The 20,930-nt window shown below is 46.2% G+C and overlaps 1 protein-coding gene across 2 annotated transcripts in view; it reads right to left on the bottom strand.

The window, feature by feature from the left end:
- The window catches only part of CNN3 (calponin 3), a 31,243-nt gene extending 10,643 nt beyond the window's left edge, over positions 1-20,600 (bottom strand). Inside the window, exon 1 of one of the 2 annotated variants that reach the window (XM_017879793.1) lies at positions 18,896-19,038. Coding sequence is in view for 1 of the 2 variants with exons in the window: in XM_017879794.1 (XP_017735283.1) it covers positions 20,147-20,203 (57 nt within the window). In the remaining variant the exon portion in view is untranslated. Of the gene's footprint in view, positions 1-18,895; positions 19,039-20,146 lie in introns of those variants that run through there. The other variant, XM_017879794.1, reaches the window with a different exon arrangement.
- Between the last annotated feature and the right edge of the window lie 330 nt (positions 20,601-20,930).

The raw sequence follows: 20,930 nt of genomic DNA on the forward strand, positions 1-20,930 counted from the left end.
CTCTGCCAGAGTGGTTGTAGGGGGGAGCTCTGGACAGGCGATGCTGTCCTTGAGACTTACCATATGACCATGTGCACAAAAGAAATTCGTAAGTACATGTATGCAAAACTCAAAGCCCCATATGATCCATTAAAAATTAAAACTAGGAATGCAGCCACATCAAATAACTGTTGGTTTGGGCTAAGGGTTTCCTTTCAGTCAAGGAGCAACGGGATTCTTCTATCCAAATACTGCGAATATGTTTCCAGTAAGTGAGCTTCATGCAGTCAGGCCAGCTAAACAGCATTATCTTTTAAAATCAAGGAACTGAGAGCAATTTTAAAAAGTAATCTTTGGCCAATAAAATGATTTACTATTTTCATCTAAAAGCTTCAATTTCTGAACATCTGGCAGAAAACCACTTATATTTTCTTTCTCTCAACAAAAGCAAGTTAGCTTAAAATTATTGCTTAAACTTACCTCATTAATACTTCATGGAAATTTCACTCTAATTTACTTTAAAATTACTCTTCCTGGCCAGGCGCGGTAGCTCATGCCTGTAATCCCAGCATTTTGGGAGGGCGACGCAGGGGGGATCATGAGGTCAGGAGATCGAGAGAACCCGTCTCTACTAAAAATACAAAAAATTAGCCAGACGTGGTGGCGGGCACCTGTAGTCCCAGCTTCTCGGGAGGTTGAGGCAGGAGAATGGCGTGAACCCAGGAGGCGGAGCTTGCAGTGAGCCGAGATCGCGCCACTGCACTCCAGCCTGGGCAATAGAACAAGACCCCATCTCAAAAATAAAAAATAAATAAATAAAAATTACTCTTCCAAGGTGTTGATAAATATCCTTTCTTTATTCTTCTTCAAGATTTATTTTCTTGGCCTTCCCAAGCTGCTTTCACAGACTTTCTGCCTGGCTCTTTCAAATCCACAGCAGCCTCTCTCTTTATATGCCCACTCTTCCTTTCTTAAACACGCACAAATTCTCCAAGCAGTGCCTGGCAGCCTTCTTGGCATCAAGGCGCACATGCAAATGATCCAGGGGCCAATGAGAATCCTGTCTGGGCACACCTGCTGAAGGCTCCTCCCCGAAGCTCTCCAACATCGCTCTTGCCAGATACAATCAACATGTGAAGAAAATGAAGACCAAGAAAAAAGCCTCCCGGGGCATCGGGTACAGCTGATCCTTCTCCCTGCATTCAGCGCTCGACCTGCTCTGCTCTGGCTCCTCCGACAACTTCATGTGCTCTTCTTCATCTTCCTGTGCCTGAGTCCAGGGTTCATCCCGTGGTGGTGGTGGTGGCGGCTTCAGCCCTTAGAGCTTTCCTCGGCTCTATCCTCAGGACAGCTAAGAGCACCAGTGTGGAGTCACCCTTCAGTTCAAATGCAGGTCAGTCCTTTCTTTTTTCATGACCTTTCTTTAGCCCTCACTTTCTTTTATAATTCTAAAATATTAATTGGTTTGTTGTTGTTTGTTTGTTCTTTTTGAGAAACGGGTCTCGCTCTGTCACCCAGGCTGGAGTGCCATGGCGCGATCTCGGCTCACTGCAACCTCTGCCTCCCGGGTTCAAGCGATTCTCCTGCCTCAACCTCCTGAGGAGTTGGGATTACAGGTGCCCACCACCACGCCCAGTTAATTTTTGTATTTTTAGTAGAGACAGGGTTTCGCAATGTTGGTCAGGCTGGTCTTGAACTCCTGACTTCAGGTGATCTGCCCACCTCAGCCTCCCAAAGTGCTGGGATTACAGGCATGAGCCACCACGCCCAGTCAATTCTAAAATAATAATTGTTTTAAGTTAGGCCAGGCCAGGCATATTGGCTCACAACTGTAATCCTGGCACTTTGGGCGGCTGAGGCAGGAGGACCCCTTGAGTCCAGGAGTTTGAGACCAGCCAGGGCAATATAGGGAGACCCTGTCTCTATTAAAAAAAAAAAAAAATTAGGCCAGGTGGGTGGCTCATGCCTGTAATCCCAGCACTTTGGGAGGAGGCCAAGGCAGGAGGACAGCTTGAAGTCAGGAGTTCAGGATGCAGTAACTGATTATCATGTCACTGCACTACAGCCTGGGTGGCAGAGTGAGATTCTGTCTTTAAAACAAATATAAATAAATGATACACAAGTATGTAGCACATGCATTCTCAACAGGGGTGGCAGGGTCCCAAAGGAGTGAAAAGTGCTTCTTGTGGTAGATGGTGAAAAAAATCTTAGACAATACAAAAACTTAGGACTCTCCAAAGCTCAACCGTACCCAACAAAATCTTACTCCTTTGTACTAAATCAGGCAGGGGATACAGGTAACTAGGAACAGTGTCTAAAACAACTCTTGGAGAAAGTGATCATGAAAACAAGGTTAAGAAACACTGAGATACACTAAAATGTACAAGTGTCTCTCCCCCAAATCACCCTCCATTCCCAGAAGGAAGGGCCTATACTTCAGCCAATTTTTCTTCCAGCCCACATGCACACGTATCACATATCACTATTAATCATGTATCCAAGAGCTCTGGACTAAGACCGCCTTCAGAAACACAACCCCGAGGGCCTATGCGTGCTACCAGTGAAGGGAGACACCAGAGCAGATACCAGCCTACCAGCTGCTGGGAAACAGCCATGCCCCTCCTTGGCTCTGAGATTTGAGAAGCTTCCTCCTCAGAACCCTCAGAAAGGGAGACAGAGCTCCAAAAAGCACCTCCACAGCTGACCCAAAAGCTCGATTCCTGCGCTGTTGAATGGTACTTCTTGGTGTACACTGAGAGCATTCAGCTCAAGTGCAATTTGGAAAAAAGGTGGGGGCGCACCTGCTACGAGGTAGAGTGATGATATTCATGTACAAGAACTGTCTGATGCCCCCCTTACACCCAGGACATTCCAGAATCTACTGAAGAGTGAAGACTGCTTGTTTTTCACATGGATTCCTTCTCATGATGTATTATCATCACAGAGCTTGTTCAAACCTGGAAGCAGACAATTCCAGATTATTGTCCCTGGTGATTACAACAGTCTCCCTAATTTCAGTTGTGTCTGACCTCTCACTAGGCTCCCTGTTTTGAGCCACTAGAGTAATCCTGCATTACTCCAAACTCTCTAAGTAAATTCGTATTCAACATTAGCTTTTGTTTTTCAAGTGTTCCCTGTGTTCCTTAGATTCTTCTTTTGTCTTTTTTCTCCATGAATCCTTCTTTCTGTCCTTCATCTAAATGGCTAGTTCATACTAGGCACAGTTCAAAGGCAAAGTCCCTGTCCTGCAAGCTTACATTCTAGCAGAAAGAGACAAATATTAAATAAAGTGTGTTAAAGAGTTCACAAAAATATATATAAAATGGGGTGTTTAAAATAGAGAGAGAACAACGGGGGCTACCTCGGTCCTAAAATAGGAACAAAATAGATTTCCATCTCAAATACCAAGATTCCTCCTCTCCTTCCTTCTATCACTTGCCATTCTTGGTATCTCATACAAGAACAATGAACAGGCTTCAACATTTTTTATCTGCCCTAAGTCAATGAATAGAAACATGTACTGAAGATCACACACTTTCAAGTCAAACTTCAGAACCCTGTGTTCCCAATTCCAGTGTGACCTCGGTAAGTAAATGAACCCAGGTCACCCTATTTCTTGTGGGTAGACTCTTTCCTTCCAGGGCCACTGTGAGGATGAAGCCTGTTCAATAGGAACGGAACCCACTGCAATACCTGACACACATCAGCATGTATGCCCTCCAATTTTATCAGCTCGAGGTGCGGAGCGTTCTATTAACCAAACCCCAATGCAACTTGTTCAGTCCATTGTTTGCAATAGCAAAGAAAATCCCACTGCAGACAGGCTCACCTGGGGTGCCAGCCTTCACCACTGTCCACTCGCTTTACCACTCTTCCTGAGGCTGGTTCCTGCCTCTCTGTCTTTGCTAAAGCTCTTCTCTCTGCTTAGAATGTGTTTGCATCCCAAATTCTCATTCTTTTTCAGATTGTGGCTGACAAAAAAGATAAAGGAACTATTTTACAAAATCAGGCACGTATCTTATGGGGGATAGGAGTTGGATTTCTAGATAAAAACATTTTACATTTGGGACAGTGATGTCAAGATAGAATGCATGCCCTTCTTGAGGTCACCACAGAACCTAAGACTCATTCCATGGTATGAACGTGCTCAAGATTTGATGTGGAAGAACTAGACATTTGAAAGCTGTAGAAAATCATGCTCGCTCCAGGTAAACAGGAGTAAGTCCAGGAGCATTTTAAAGCCAGGTCCTCCTCTCAGAGGTCCAACTGTATCTTCAGATCAAGGTATCAGCATATGGCACCAACCAGCACAAATTTTTTCCCTCCAAATGTCTATAATCAGGTAAATACAAAAACATTATGACTCAATATACAAATACTGTGAGACTGACAAGAAATTAAAGCTTTAAAAATAACTAGGATGGGTGCCGTGGGTCACACCAGCAATTTGGAAGACCAACACTGGAGGATCACTTGAGTCCAGGAGTTTGAGACTAGCCTGGGCAACATAGTGAGACCTTGTCTCACTATGGCACACACCTGTGGTCCTAGCAATTTGGGAGGCTGAGGTGGGAGGATCACCTGAGCCTGGGAGGTCAAGGCTGCAGTGAGCTGAGATCGTGCTACTACACTCCAGCCTGAGCAATAGACGGAGACCCTGTCTCAAAAAAATATAAATAAGCCAGGCGCAGCGGCTCACGCCTGTAATCCCAGCACTTTGGGAGGCCAAGGCAGACGGATCACCCGAGGTCAGGAGTTCGAGATCAGCCTGGCTAACATGGTGAAACCCCGTTTCTACTAAAAATACAAAAAATTAGCTGGGCGTGGTGGCACACGCCCGTAGCACCTGTCATCTCAGCTACTGAGGCAGGAGAATCGCTTGCACCCGGGAGGCGGAGGTTTTTTGCAGTGAGCCGAGATCACGCCACTACACACCAGCTTAAGCAACAAGAGTGAAACTCGGTCTCAAAAAAAAAAAAAATTATATATATATATATATATATACACACACACAAAATTAAAGAGGAGCTGGTCCAGTGCCTAAAGCAAAGAGTATAACAAACAGTAGAAAGATGCAGAGCAAACAGAATGTCAATTTTGTCTTCTCTGTCTAGAATATGACCTTTAGACCGTAAAGCTTAGAACACACATAAAGTGGATTTTTGAAAGTTCAAATCTAAACAAGGAGGGAACAAGTATAGACACTGGATTCTCAGAAGAATCTAGACTCAGAAACAAGAAGTAACAAAGAAGTGCATATCAAGCAGCTCACTATGAGAGAAGCTTTGGCAAACGGTAGTAACAGGAACCTAGGGAGAGGTCTGCTCCCGCCCCATCCCCACCCAGAGGGCGAGGATCTATTACCGGCTGAAGAGCCTGGCAGGTGCCCTTCCTAGAGTGGACTCCTGGGGAGAGAGTGTGCAAGCACTCAGGGGGAAGGGCAGCCATCACCAAGGCTGCATGGACACACAAGGCATGTCCAAGAACACCTGCCCATGTCCCCTCCTTGAGGGGAGGACAGGCTCTTGTTCATTTTAGTACCCCTCATGCCCATGCCTGATACATAGTAGGCACTCAATCCATGATTTTTCACCCACTGACAGGATTACCAGCTAGGGAAATGCCTAAGATTTAAATACCTATCTTGTTTCGGAAAGGCATCTGCATTTGAATGTCACTGCCTTTTATGGGCGTCACATCTCCTTGATCTGCCAATCTGGTAATCTTAGATGGCCCACTAGGGATATAACTGCCTTACTTTCTGATAAAAGTTCCTTATGTCTAGGGCACTCCTGAAGTCCAGTTCAGTAACCCTTGAAGTAGGGAACAGTCAGAAGGGACACCATGCCCACTGTGCTGATTATGTCACGGCAGAAGAAACTCGTGCTGATGTGCACCTCAATGTTTGCATTTAGATGTGTTCTCTTCTGTTTTGGCCATTAATGATTTGGAAACTACTGGGCATACTTATTAAGGAAACTGGAAATCAGAAGGCTCTTTCTTACATTAATACACAGTTTATTCAAAATCTATGTAAACTCCTGCCCCAAAGTTTTAGAACTAGTAATGCTTACTCAGTGAGTTGAGTGAGTTAAAAAGCCAACACTATCTTGGTCTGCATAGTTATACAATTCTTTATAAAATAGTATTGCTTATTTGTTTAAATCAAAACAGCCCCATGAGGTAACCAAGGAAAGCATTATTTATAAGAAACGGGTGCGCATTGGAGTTCATGTGAGCCATAAAACCTCCCAGAGTGATCACCACCATACTTTATAGACAGGAAAAGTCAATTTGATGAAGCAAGGATTAGAATCTTTCTTCTACACAGAGTTACCCTGTCTACCTCGCCAAGTGATTCTGTTGGTTAAAACAGAAGGAGCTAAAGCTTTGTAATCAAGGGAAGTCAGTAAACAATCCCAGTGTACTCTGGTAGGTTAAACCATATCTGTAGCAATACTATGATCAATTCTGAGTGATGCATTCTGAAAGGTGACAATGATAAGCTGGCATCAGTTACTAGAAGGAGTAAACTAGGTGGTGAAAAGATTCGAAAAACCAAATACAGGCCGGGCGTGGTGGCTCAAGCCTGTAGTCCCAGCACTTTGGGAGGCCGAGACGGGCGGATCACAAGGTCAGGAGATCGAGACCATCCTGGCTAACACGGTGAAACTCTGTCTCTACTAAAAAAAATACAAAAAACTAGCTGGGCAAGGTGGCGGGCGCCTGTAGTCCCAGTTACTCGGGAAGCTGAGGCAGGAGAATGGCGTGAACCCGGGAGGCGGAGCTTGCAGTGAGCTGAGATCCGGCCACTGCACTCCAGCCTGGGCGACACAGCGAGACTCCGTCTCAAAAAAAAAAAGAAAGAAAGAAAGAAAAACCAAATACAGCCTATTATGAGAAACTGGCTAGCCAGGAGTGGCTACATATGACCTGGAAGTTCAGGAGAGGCAGGTTAGCTCCCATCTAAATATTTAGATGGAAGTTATATAGAAGAGGGAGTTGATTTATTCTGAGTGACACACAGAGGACAGACCAGGAAAATACACGCAGAAATTCCCAAGAGATGGACAAGAAGCACACAGGCATGGAAAAATACCATGTTTTGAGTGCCAATGAAGCACAAGCAGGAAGAGATAACCTCCAAGAAAGCTTGTTGGAGAACATTCTCGCACTGGGAAGGAGGCCAGCCGGGTCTTGAATTTTAGAGATCTGTAGAGATTTTGCTGCAAGGGGATCTTAGCTGAAGCCCCACAAATCAAAGAGGTGAAAATAGAGATGTTCCTCAAGTGTTTGTTTTCTTTGTCTCACCGCTGGAATATTTAAGAGTCTAACAAACTCATTCCCGCATTTGTAGGTATCAGCTCTTTGCCACTCTCCAGATTGTCAAGCACTGTCTCTCCAGCAGGACCTCTAGCTGCCTCCAAAATAACCCTTGAGTCAGGAGCATGGGTAACACTGAAGAGCTGTCATTTGTCTTTCCATAACGACAAGGCACATGACATGTTTGCAACTTTTCTGTAGTTTCAGAATGTACACTCACTCCTCGTCAACTCTTCAGCAAGCCCGCTCCACAGGATGAGCCTCACAGTACTGTGATTCCAGGAAGGCATGAAATCCACTTCAAAGTCATTGTCCCAAAAGTTCGCTGTATTGTTCTGAGAAGGAACTGGTCTCAACCAGCCTGGGGATCATCTCACAGATCACTGATCACACTCATCCCCGTGCTCCCATCTGCCAACCCCAAAACTGAGTCAAAACACCACGCGGCTCCTTTACTGAGGGTTATTATTGGCACAAGGCATGAAAACGGGCCAAGGAGAAAAGGGATCTCAGCCCTTTGGGTCAGCCTTAGTAAATCTGGAACTCCTCTTGGAGTCTAGATCCAGGTCTAGATCTCAGATTCCAAATGCTGTTTTGCTTACTACAGTGGAGTCTATCCATTTGAGAAAGGTGGCTTCACACAACCAGCTATGAACAGAAAGGAAACATCTAATTTTAAACATGGGATAGATGCTGATAGAATCTTACAGATATGTTAACTGTGCAAAACAGCACCATTTTTTCCCCAATGAAAATGAGAAAACATGACATTTCCATTAAAAAGCAGGATAGAATTTCCCATTTTCTTTTTCTTTCTTTTTTTTTTTTTTTTTGAGACAGTCTTGCTCTGTCACCCAGGCTGGAGTGCAGTGTGGCATGATCATAGCTCACTGAAGCCTCAACCTCCCAGGCTCAAGTGATCCTTCCGCCTCAGCCTCCCAAGTAGCTGGGACTACAGGCATGTGCCACCACAGCTACCTTTTAAAAAATGTTTTGTAGAGATGGGGTCTCCCTATGTTGCCCAGGCTGGTCCCATATCCTCCTTTTGAAGATATTCACACTGTGCTTTATGAAATAGCATACAAAGATACTTTGTACTTTTTGAGACCCTAAGCCATGAGGTTCATTTTGCTTTTAATGAGGATGTGTGAAAAAAAGATGAAATCAGAGGGAAGGCTCAAACACCTGCATGCCACCAAGTCCTACACAGTTAACACCCAAAGATAGGTTGGATGCAAACTGAAGTCCAAGCTTCTTAAACACCAAGACAAAGAGGGACATAATCAACTACAAGATTCAGAGTCCCTCTAAAAAAAAAGTCAGTCTGAACATGGTTTCCCCTTTCCAGTCCTTAAGTCTGCAAGGATCTTATGATGAGGTCACAGGGGACCCTTCACATCGACAGTAAAAGTGAATTCCATATTTTACATAATTGTAATGCAATCTGAGAGCATGGATGAAGGGGAAAATAAGTTCCCCTAAAAGCATTACATCTTCCATCAGAGTGCTATGCCCCAACACAAAGGTCTCTTGGAGATGACACAGTAAAGGCTTGCTACAGACAACCAGGCTCTAACAAAATAAACCCAACTTCCCATCCCTTCCAGATCAAGGGCCAACGGAAAGAGGAAAGTGAGCCAGTGCCCAAGCTCCAAAGGGCCAGCCCAGTCAGCAGTGCACTCACAGGCAGGGCTCAGCCTGGGCCATCTCTTCCTATTCCTGCTCCCTTCCCCATCGGACATCAGTGGCTCCAGCATAATAAGGTCAGGAGCAAAGTGACACCCCTACTTCAGATGAAAACATGACCTCTCCACATCAGTGCTGTGTTTTCATGTTCCTCTTCCCCTTCCCAGCTGGGCCCCTTCTCTTCCCGCTGACCCTCCTGCCCTTCTGCTTTGCCCCCACCGACCATCTGTTTTGGGCTGTTGCCTTAACTTGGTTCATCAATGGGCACAGGCTACCCCGTCTTCCCTGAAATGGCAAATCTTTGATTGAACCTGCTGCCAGCCTCATACAATGTCCTGTTTCTCCTTTATTTCATGCCAACCCTGCCCATTTCCTCACTTAGTACTCTCTCCTAACCCCTGGAAATTTGCTCTACCAACAATCTCTCGAAAGATCACCAGTGCAGCCTGGGCAACACAGTAAAACCCTGTCTCTACAAAAAATACAAAAAATTAGCCAGGCATGGTGGTGCACGCCTGTAGTCCCAGCTACCTGGGAGGCTGAGGCAGAAGGATTGCTTGAGCCCAGGAGGTCAAGGCTGCAGTGAGCCAAGTTCATGCCACTGCACTCCAGCCCAGGGGAAACGGGGAGGGGATTGCAGGGAGGGGGGAATAGAGGAAGATCCTGTCTCAAAAAAAAAAAAAAGATCATCAGTGACTTCTCAGTAGCCAAATCCAGTCATCTGGATGTCTGGATGTCTGGAGATGACTGTCTCCAGTCATCCTCTGGGCCTCTCTGTAGCACCTAGTATTTTCCAGGAGGCCCCTCTAATCTATCCTCCTCCAGCTTCTTGTTAAAGGACTTTATCCTGGGACTTCTTGCTCTGGTCTGCCCTCTCTGGGCTCAGTACCCTCTCGTCTTGAAAGATGTCAATTCTCCCTGAGCTCTGGCCTCAGATTAAAATGGTTAGGAGCAAGGGCTCTGGAAGCAGAATGCTTGGATTAGAAGCCCATTTCCACCATGCACCAAGTTTCCTCTGCTTCAGTTTTCTTCCCTGCCAACCAGAGATCATTAACAGCACTTACATCAGAAGGTTACTGGGAAAAATCAACGAGTTAATTCACATAAGTTGTAAGAACTCAATAAATGTCAACACTTATCCTTCCATCTACGCTTTGCTGGCCATTCCAATCAAGATACTGGAAAGATCTCCTCCTCTGAATTCAATATATCATTAAAAACCACTTAACTTGACATGATTTGATAGCCATTTTGATATCATTTTAATGCTACCTAAAGCTTCCTAGGTTTTTTTGTTTGTTTTTGAGATGGAATTTCACTCTTGTTGCACAGGCTGGATTGCAATGGCGCAATCTCGGCTCACCGCAACCTCTGCCTCCCAGGTTCAAGTGATTCTCCTGCCTCAGCCTCCTGAGTAGCTGGGATTACAGGCATGTGCCACCATGCCGGGATAATTTTGTATTTTTAGAAGAGATTTCTCTATGTTGGTCAGGCTGGTCTCAAACTCCCGACCTCAGGTGATCCGCCCACCTCAGCCTCCCAAAGTGTTAGTGTTACAGGCGTGAGCCACAATGCCTGGCCAAGCTTCCTGTTTAAAAAACTATTATCAAATAATTTGTGAAAGAGATGCCCTCATCCCATCCCACTGCCAACTCCCACCTGAGTCTGCTGGGGATGAGGGATGGACTAGGAATTACAGATGTCAGTGACTCATGACTTGGTAATAAACTAAAACAAGTTACTTTTTTCTTAACATCAAAAGATCCTCCTCCTCTTTCTTACCATTGGTAATATTTTTGGAGAGCAATTTGGTAATACCTGAATACATTTAAATGTTAGGTCAAAAGTTACACACTTTTCTACACAAGTACTTTTAAAGGAAATATCTACCAGTAGGGAAGCAGTGAATAATCAGTGGAAATCCACACCACAGACTATAATTCAGTTTTCAAAATGGTTGAACAATATTCAAAGCAGTACAAGCAGTTAGGGTAGGGGTAAGGTATACAGGATACTTTCACTTATTTACTCTTCTATTTTGGAACTGTTTGCATAAAGAGAAGTGGTTCTCATAAGAAAGGAAGATGGCACTTCATGCAGAGATGACTTGTCCCAAGGTTGTGGGCTCAGCAGGGATTCGGACCCAGATCTGGCTCCAAGTCTAAGTCTTTTCCATCACTGGATGCTCCCCTATCCCTACTCCACAACCAAGCTGAGAGACAGGAACTCTCTGTACTATACACAGCCTTAGCACAGCAACTATGCTATCTGCCTGAAGATGCTTAGACTCTGGCTTAACATAAAGTCCTTTTAACTCATGCAGACGTGACAATATATCCACATGTACCCACCACCAATATCATCGTATCAGACTAATGCACATGAATATATTGCCCAGCTGTAGAAAGGACTAATTGGGCTGGGCACAGTGGCTCATGCCTGTAATCTCAGCACTTTAGGAGGCTGAGGCAGGCAGATCACCTGAGGTCAGGAGTTCAAGACCAGCCTGGCCAACATAGTGAAACCCCGTCTGTACTTAAAATATAAAAAATTAGCCAGGCAGGGTGGCACAGGCCTGTAGTCCCAACTATCCAGGAGGCTGAGGCAGGAGAATCACTTGAACCCGAGAGGCAGAGGTTACAATGAACCAAGATCACATCACGGTACTCCAGCCTAGGTGACAAAGTGAGACTGCCTCAAAAAAAAAAAAAAAAAAAAAAAAAAAAAAAAAAAAAGAAAAAAGAAAAAAGTCAGCAGCGGGTGGGAGGAATTGATTTAAACAAGCCATAGGAATCCTTAGTTCCAAAGGGCGTTGCCAGCACAGTTCAAAAGTTCATAATAAGGCCAGGTGCGGTGGCTCACACTTGTAATCCCAACACTTTGGGAGGCTGAGATGGGTGGATCACTTAAGTTCAGGAGTTTGAGACCACTTGGGCAAGATGGCGAAACCCCATCTCTACTAAAAATACAAAAATTAGCCAGGCATGGTGGCGTGCACCTGTAATCCCAGCTACTCAGGAGGCTGAGGCGGGAGAATCGTGTGAACCCAGGAGGTAGAGGTTACAGTGAGCCAAGATCGCACCACTGTACTCCAGCCCAGGTGACAGAGCAAGACTGTCAAACAAAAAAAAGTTCTTAAGATATTTGGCAGAGCTATTTTAGACTAAAAACACTTTTACTCTCCCACTGGCCCATATGAAGACTAACCACAGGCATGTTTTTGAAGATGATGTAAGACCGACTGCAGGGAAGGGTGTCATTAAAGAAGAAAAAGAAGCAGGGGAAAGCCCAGAGAGGAAGCAACCTTGAAATGAAAATCTGGCTGGCAAAGAATGCGTGTTTGCGTGTGTAAGCGGTGACAGGTGGGGATGGGGTTTTTAAAAAATACAATATCCAAGTCTTTGAAGAAAGATAAGGAAAATCCAGAAACAAATGCACCCCAGTATTCAGCGTAGAGAATGGGACCATTCAGGGGAAGGCATCTAGCCATCCATAGGTGACTCCAAAGAGTAGCCCTAGGATTCCAGCTCAGCTGCTAAGGGCCAAGGACCACAGCAAGCTCACAAGACGATGCCTAATGTACGTATAATTTCTACACTCGATTAGAAGCATAACATGATTGCTGTTGCTATTTTTGTATTCAAAGTGGAATCACATGTTTGAATTAACCAACAGCATGACAGAGACTTGCTACACATGGTATTGATTGTTTTCTCTCCTATTTCCTCCCACAAGAAACAAAAGGAGACAGGGAAATGTGCACTAATGAAGCACACACTATCCATTCGTAGAGCCTGGGTAACATTAAGGGTGAGAAGCTGCAGATAATAGAGAAAGATCAGTGTCCAAACATTTGGCAGTGGAGGTGGGAAGAAGCAATGATGAAGCCATAACCCGCCCAGTGTGGCCACTCCACAGCTAGAGTTCCCTGGAAAATTCTCCAGGAGAGGGGAAATAACCATAAATGCTTAGGTTACAACTCACCCAGAAGAGTCCTTCCAAGCACAAAAGGCCTCCTCTTTTCTCTGCCTTCATGTCTCCAAGTCCCTGGCCGTCCCACTGCAGACAGAGCACCCAAGTCACGCCCACACCCTGAACTTTCCTGGTCCCTCCCTACCTTGTGGGGAACACTAGGAATTAGTCTTCTCCACTCAAGGACTTGCTTCACACAGGTCTAGCTAGAGACTTCATAAGAACACATCAACTCAAAGCCTCCAGATTCAAGCAAGCCAAATTCAAACACTTGAAGGAAAATATGTTAACCAGCCAGTTGTGGAAGAATACAAGCCCTATCTGAAACCAAGAAAGGAAAGATGTATCTTATTTAAAAGGAATCAACCTCTTAGAAAAAGCAGAATACAACCACGCCCAGTAAGCAAGACCTCCAACTCTACAGAGAAGTCCTCAGCCCCAAGGGCAACGTGGACAGAATGGTGCAGACCTACAGACCTGGTGCTTTCACTGTGGAAATGCCTCACAGGCTGCCTGGGGGTGGAGTCCTGGATAAGGACTCTGGGGCAGATCACATTCCTGACACAGAAATGAAACACAATAGTATTGCTTGGTGTCATGGTCCCCTACCCACCAGAAATCTCAGGCAGATACAAACAGATTCATGAATGAATATTAAAGTTCTAGAAATAATATCAACATCCAGAAGGGAAAAGCAGCTCAGAACACAAGACTGAGACTAATTAGCAGAGAACCAGTCAGCAAAATGAAAAACCATGGCTAAAATTTACATAATGTGGGCTTTTGATTCCAGGCATTATTTTAAACACTTTACATGGATTATCTATCTTATTTCTCCCAACAACCCTATAAAGATGAGCATCATGACAGCCTCATTTTACAGACAAGACAGGCAGGTTAAGTCACTTGACAAAGTTCACAGTAAGATGCAGAACCAGGAATCCAACCCAGTTCCCACAGTCCATGTTCTTAACCACTAAGCTCTACTTTCCCTCTGACAAGAACCTTGTATGACAGGTGTGGGGAAGTCTTCAAGTTCAAAAGGGTTCACATGGCCATAGGTTTTTGTAAAACTTAAAAGACATTTATACATTTTTCATAATGAGAACCCCAAAATTGTATAAACTTCATCCCCACAAACAACCTGGATCTACCTATGAGTTCCAAGGATCCTTAACAAAAATCTGAGGGTACAAGTACACATGAATAACAGTTAAGAGCCCATTTGGGCTATAAAATAAGTTCAGAGTTAAGGAGAGCGAATGCACAAGGTATATGCTACGGGAGGGTAATGCCTAGATTTAAATGGAACTTGCCAACAAATTCTAAGGACAAGCTTTCTCCAACTACCACCTAGTTTCACTGAGAAAGAAAATGCAGGGCTGGGCACAGTTGCTCACACCTGTAATCCCAGCTCTTTGGGAGACCAAGGCAGGTGTATCTCTTGAGGTCAGGAGTTTAAGACCAGCCTGGCCAACATGGTGAAACCCCAACTCTACTAAGAATACAAAAATTAGTCAGATGTGGTGGCAGGTGCCTGTAATTCCAGCTACTCGGGAGGCTAAGCCAGAAGAATTGCTTGAACCTGGGAGGTGGAGGTTGCAGTGAGCTGAGATCGCACGACTGCACTCCAGCCTGGGCAGCAGAGGGAGACTCCATCTCAAAAAAATTAAAAAGAGAGAGAATAAAATGCATTTCCTCACTCTCCTGAATACAATGGTAACGATGGGTGAAAAACCAAAACCATCCAATTGTGCTTACATTTTTATGCTGCAGATCAGATTCTTTATGGCTTTAAGAATACACTGTTGAGGAGGGAAGGAGGCAGGAAACACTAACCCTCATGTCCCAACCTGGAAGGGAAACAGGCATAGGGGGAAAAAAAAGCCTATACCTCTGTTGATGGTAGTGATTAGCAATGTCATCATTGTCAAGATTGTGTCTGAAATCTAAAAGAGTGGCTAGAGATAGAACAATTTCCACAAATGTTAGACTGTAAAAAATCAGTGAGCTTGATAATAATCCTCATTAAAACTCCAGAGTAAATAAGGCTGAGTATTTTAAAGAGGAAGCATAGTACCTCTTGTCACTTCAGCAAAGTGTATCCTATTTTTCTGTTTTGGTCAAGACAGGAAAACAAAAACTAAAGCAGACCAACAGCAATGGCTGGTTCCTACCAGGAGCAAAGTCCTTGGCCTGGCTGAATGGTCCCTTCTCCAGCAGTATTCAGGAAAATGCAGGCACTGGGCAAACCCTTGCAGAGGACACCTCTACCATTCCTAACTTGGAAGTCTAAGTAAGAGCCCAGTCAAAATATCTATCTTAAGAGATAATCCCAAAATCAGCAGCAAAGATGAAAAATTTCAATGTAATATTAACTATTTAACTACTTAAGAAAAACAGGGCTAGGAATGGTGGCTCACACCTGTAATCCCAGTGCTTTAACAGGCCAAGGCAGTAGGATCACTTGAGGCCAGGAGTTCAAGAACCAACCTGGGCAACACAGTGAGATAAAAAAATAAAAGTTTTAGAATATTTTCTTTTAACCACATCCTTCAAAATCATCACACTTGTACTACAGAATTATCTTATTTAGACTACAGAGTTAATTTCTAACTTCTTATGTCTAGAGATAGCAAAATCTATTCCCGATGAATACATTCATTAAATCAACAAATATTCAAATATTTATTGAGCATAAGCTATGTGCCAAACTATATTCTAAAATATCGATCTTGAGACACACCTGTGAATAAGACAGTTTTATCTCTGGTGGGAAGAGACAGATAATAAGCAAACAATAAGCAAACAAATAATAAGCAAAACAAGCAAAAAATATTTTAATTAAAAACCAATTTCTGAACTTTCAAGTTTAAAAAGAAAAAAGCTAAGCCCACCAACACATTTTTACCAAGATTCTGGTGCTCTACCAGCAAGACAAGGCAAACCACCTTCGGGTATAATTGACAGCTGGGTCACCCTGGGTTACTCTTATCAGAAGTAACCTCAGAGCAGCTGTGCGTCTAAAGCACAGCCGGCAAACAGGCTGGGAGGACTCCGCGGACACTGGGCCTATCGAATTATTACTATATGATTAACATCAACCACCAAAGATTTTGGTAATAAGCCTTTCAAGATGATTTTTAGGTGTTGAGAAATACCATTTTGTAACCAAGAAGATCCCGTGGGAAGCTGCTTTGCTCAAATCAGACATTCCAGGGGGGCAGAAGACTGGAATGTGCATTCCAATTCCATGCTTCTTAACATTTCAGTTAGCCTCCTCCCAAAAAAACATACCGAGGTAAGATTATTTCAGCTCCCCATTCGTCAATTTACTTTTTCCACTTTCCCTGAGACCTGTAAGAAAGGTTCCTGCGGCATTTACTCCAAGTCTGATGAAGACATGCTTCACTGCGTCCTCTTTTCCCGTCCAAATTTACAGGAAACTACCCCCACTCCAACATTTTGCCAGGAAATGCTGTGCTTCCCTTGAGTACCTGTTATATTTTTTCATGGTTTATGAGGCACAGAGTTGTTTCACTTTTCATTTTGGTTCCCAAGATGCATTCAAGGGCCTGGCTCAACCTGTAGAATACCTGTAGGGCCCATTACTTTACGAGTGTTTCCATCCTCCACCAAACCATCCATACACCAGTGTCTGCATTTTCCCTGGCCCTTTTACTCTCTGATAGTTTTTGTAAACTACAAGTTATTGATCATTTGGTGTCATTTTTTTTGTTGTTGTTATTAAAGAAACTTTGTTCGTATTCCATGCTGAAAAGACTGGAATTCTTAGGCTTTTTCTTTTTTTTAAGGCTGTTTTCACACATCTTCTCGCCTATTAAAAAAAGTAAGTTTGTGTGTTCTGCCATGTATTATCATCTTACCAATCAAATGTCTTAAAGATTTTTCCCTGAAATTTTACTGATTAAAGTATTTAAAATCAGAGACTTCCTCAATTCACTGATGAACTGCTTTTACAGCTAGAATATTATATAACAAGACCAAAGGGTATTAATACAAACCAAATGCTTCAAGAGGCAGGGACATAAATATCTGAGAAATATAATACCAATAACTAATTTTCTGTTACTAAGAGCTAATAGCTACAATACAGTCACTGAGTACTGAATATAAGCCAGACACATTTCCACAACATGGTGTTTGGGGGTGGCAACTATTGTTTTCCCCCATTCTACAGACGAGAAACTAGGAGAGAGATGTCAAGTAGCTTGCCCAGCATCACAGAAGGCAGGAAGTGACGGAACGGGGACTAGAACTCACATATGCTAGACTCCCAGGTCCACTCCACATTGTCTCCCCAGGATGTTTCTACACTTCTTTGTTAAATGAGATTTGGAGGTGGATGGGGGAAATCTAGCATTCAAGCAATGCATCAATTATGCAATAAAGAAAAAGCAGGAAGGAATCAAAAAGTGTCAAACTACGCAAAAAAATGTCACTTTTGCATATACCCACCTTTCACTCTGGAGTCCTGAGGCCTCCGTCAAAATGTAGCATCTCATACAAAGGCCTAGCAAACACGACTATTTGATTCCCAGGCCCAGAACAGATCAGAAACAGTATCACATAAATAATCACAATGTCAAGAAGTGACAGGTGGGTAGCAAAAATGGGGGGAAGGGCTGGGCACCGTGGCTCACACCTGTTATCCCAGCATTTGGGGAGCCCAAGGCAGGGGGAAATCACCTGAGGTGAGAAGTTGGAGACCAGCCTGGCCAACATGGCAAAACCCTGCCTCTACTAAAAAATACAAAAATTAGCCGGGCGTGGTGGCAGGTGCCTGTAATCCCAGTTACTTGGGAGGCTGAGGCAGGAGAATCGCTTGAACCCGGGAGGCGAAAGTTGCAGTGAGCTGAGATCGGGCCACTGCACTACAGCCTGGGCGACAGAGCAAGACTCCATCTCAAAAAGGGGGGGGGGAGGGGAAGGCGACAGACAGCAGAGTCTTGTGTAGAACATCCCTAAGTACTTCACTCAACTAAGACATCGCTTCTAGAGTTAAAATTCTTAGAACAGTCCAACTTCTGTGACCTTGAGCAAATCTTTCTGAGCTTCAGTGTACTGATCTGTAAATGATGTTGGATAATCCCAGCAATCCTCCTCACCTTACAGGACTGCTCTGCTGTTAAGATCAAAAGACTTCCTATGAAAGAATACTGTCTGAAAGGCTTACAAAAATGAAACGGGTTATTAAAAAATGGGTCTGGTGCTTAAAGGGATAAATCCACAGCCTTCCTAACTAACTTTCCAAATGTTCTAAAAACTGAGGTTACACTGTTTTTAAACATTTATAATAATTACAGTGATCTGGCCTGTGTATGCATTTCCTTGAGTCTGCTCAGTATTAAGCAGGAAAACGGCAGAAGCTGCTACATTAGTCAGCAAAAAAGAAATTAGCGTGAATATTATTAACATCCAAGAAAAGTCAGTCACTTGAAGGTTGCCAACGTTATCAGTGCCTCATTTACAATGCAAAAGGTAGTAAAGAGACTCAACTGCTGCCAGCCAAGAATCACTGGGGGGATTACAATGAATGTGCACAACCAGGCCAAAAAGTCTCACAACACGTCCAACATTTTGGACATGCCCGTTCCTCTAAAAAGTTTCCTAAAGTCCGGTTTGTAAACCCTGGAAGGAAGGGAAAAGTTAACTTGTTACAAACTTTTCAGTTGGTGAGGTTTGCATTCAATCATACACCACTCACCTTTCTGCTCTCTAAAAAAACTGTTTAGCAAACTGTTGTCCAACACGGGCAAGACGTTTGAAAAAGTAAAGGACCTAAACATTTCAACTTTAGATACATACACTAAAATCAACCCTTTGCTTCAAAGACGGTATGATGTGCAGACTAACAGCGGGAGACAAGAGCCACAACTCTCCCTTGGGGTTTGACAACGGTGCGCTTCATTACCTCAACATAACTCGCTTCACACCGCCTACCCCCGCAGCCCCGGGATGTTCCAGCTCTGACAATGCCAGTGCCTTCCACCAGCGGTCGGACGGTGCGGTGGCAATCCTGACATGCCTGGGCTCCCGGGAGGTTAATGGGAATTAAACCACAGCAGCCCTCCTTTGTGGCGCTTTGGCCAGAACAGCAGAAAACAGACAATGAGCGTTCTGTGCGCAGTTCCGCGCCGATTGGCTGGTCTCTCCCCTTAGAAACCCCTGATGTCATGGGCTTGGAATGCAGGGAGGGAGGAAGGAAGGAGAGGATTTGGGGAGGGGGACGCCTCTCATCTCTTTCCCAGGCCAAAAGTCCCAAAGATAAACCTAACGCATTCTTGGGCTCAGTGGCAAAGCTGAGCGTCACCAAATCCCAATCGCTCCAAACTATAAGCCGCCTCGGCAAACAAGCCCTAAACAAAAGCAACCCACAAAAATACTCCTTTATGTCGTGAAAGTCTAATGTACTACAGACTTCTCAGTGTTTTATAAAAAGTCTCAAGCCTAAGCAGATATCACTCGCACAGTGGCGCGCTCAGGCTTTGTCTCCATTTCCCGCAAAAGCAACAGCAGCAGCAGCGGCAGCGGCGGCAGCAGCAGCAGCAGCAGCAATCCGCCTCCAAATGCCTCCCAGGCACGGAGATCGGAGACTACGATGGGTCCTGGACCGGCTCCCGTTCCTCGGAGGGCCCTGGGGTCGGCGGGACAGTAGGCGGTCTCTCTCCCCGTGGGGAGGTGCGGGGTCCGCCAGCACCCGGGGCCCGGGCAGATGGCGGGGGCTGCGGCAGCGGCTCGCCGGGTCCCTGGCCGCGCGGACGGGCTCCGCCTAAGGGCGAGTGGCCACGCAGGAGCGCCCCCTTCCCGGAGGACGCGTCCTGCAACCACCAAACGGCCCCAGAGACCCTCGCAGCCGGAAAGGCCGGCTCCGCGGGACTCCAGGCGCCCGGGAACCCACCGCCAGCCACTAGTCCCGTCCCACGGCGCGGGAACAAAGCCAGGCGGGTGCCCGGGAGCCGGCCCCGCGAGCCCGGGGACGGGACGCGACCGGGACAGGCAGCGACGCTCGCGCCGCCTCGACGTCCCCTCTCCAGGAAAACGGTGAGCCACAGCGCGAGGGGCCAACGAAGCACGGCCCAGCGCCAGGCCAGCCCAAGGGAGCCCGGGCGCGCTTTGCACCTCTCGCCCCGGGGGTCCCCGCGCCCGCCCGAGCCAGGCGTACCTTGTTCTTGACCTCGGCCGAGAGCCCGTAGGAAGGGCCCTTGTTGAAGTGGGTCATGGTGGTTCGGACGGCGGGAAGAGGCTGCGCTGGGGTCCGGGGTCTCTCGCACTTCGCTTCCCCGCTCCTGGCCCCGAGGAGTGGCCGCCGCGGGGGATGCTCGGAACTCCCTCCTCTGGGCGGCGCAGGAGACGGTCGCGGCCGCGGGGCGCGGGCGGTGCCTGGTCGACTGGGTCCGACTGTGTGCCGCAGAGCCTCGAGGTCCGCTCCGAAGCGCCTGGCTGCCTTGCTCGCCGCCCGCCTAGCTCCCCGCCCGCACCGCGGTTCCCCACCGGCCGCCCCCGCCTCCGCCTGGGCCTTCGGGGATTGGCCGCCGGGCCCGACCAATGGAGGGCCGCCTCCTCCCGCCTCTGCGCCGAGGGGAGGTGCGGCCAATTGAAGGGCCGCGGAGGCCGCTCTCCCTCCAGCTGTGTCTCCGCGCGGTCTCCGGCCCCCGCCCCAGCCCTCACACCACCGGGGTCGGCGGCGAGGCGGCCCCGCCCCCGGGCTAGGCAGGGCGCCTGGGGGCTTCCTAGCCACAGGCAGTTCACGTCAACCTCCAGGCATCCTACGCGGCGGGCCAGGCCGGGCTGGCGGAGGGGAGCGGAAGCCCACCCGGTCTGACCCGCCGCCTCCGTCTGCCTCCTCCCGGGCTCCAGGCCCAGCGCGCCCAGATGCCGGCAGGACCCCTCCACCCGCTGCTGGAACACCAACAGCAGCCTTGGAGCCTCTGGGCGGGAGGAACGGG

The sequence above is a fragment of the Rhinopithecus bieti genome, unplaced genomic scaffold, assembly GCF_001698545.2.
Source record: "Rhinopithecus bieti isolate Rb0 unplaced genomic scaffold, ASM169854v2 scaffold_11919, whole genome shotgun sequence".
Lineage (NCBI taxonomy): Eukaryota > Metazoa > Chordata > Mammalia > Primates > Cercopithecidae > Rhinopithecus > Rhinopithecus bieti.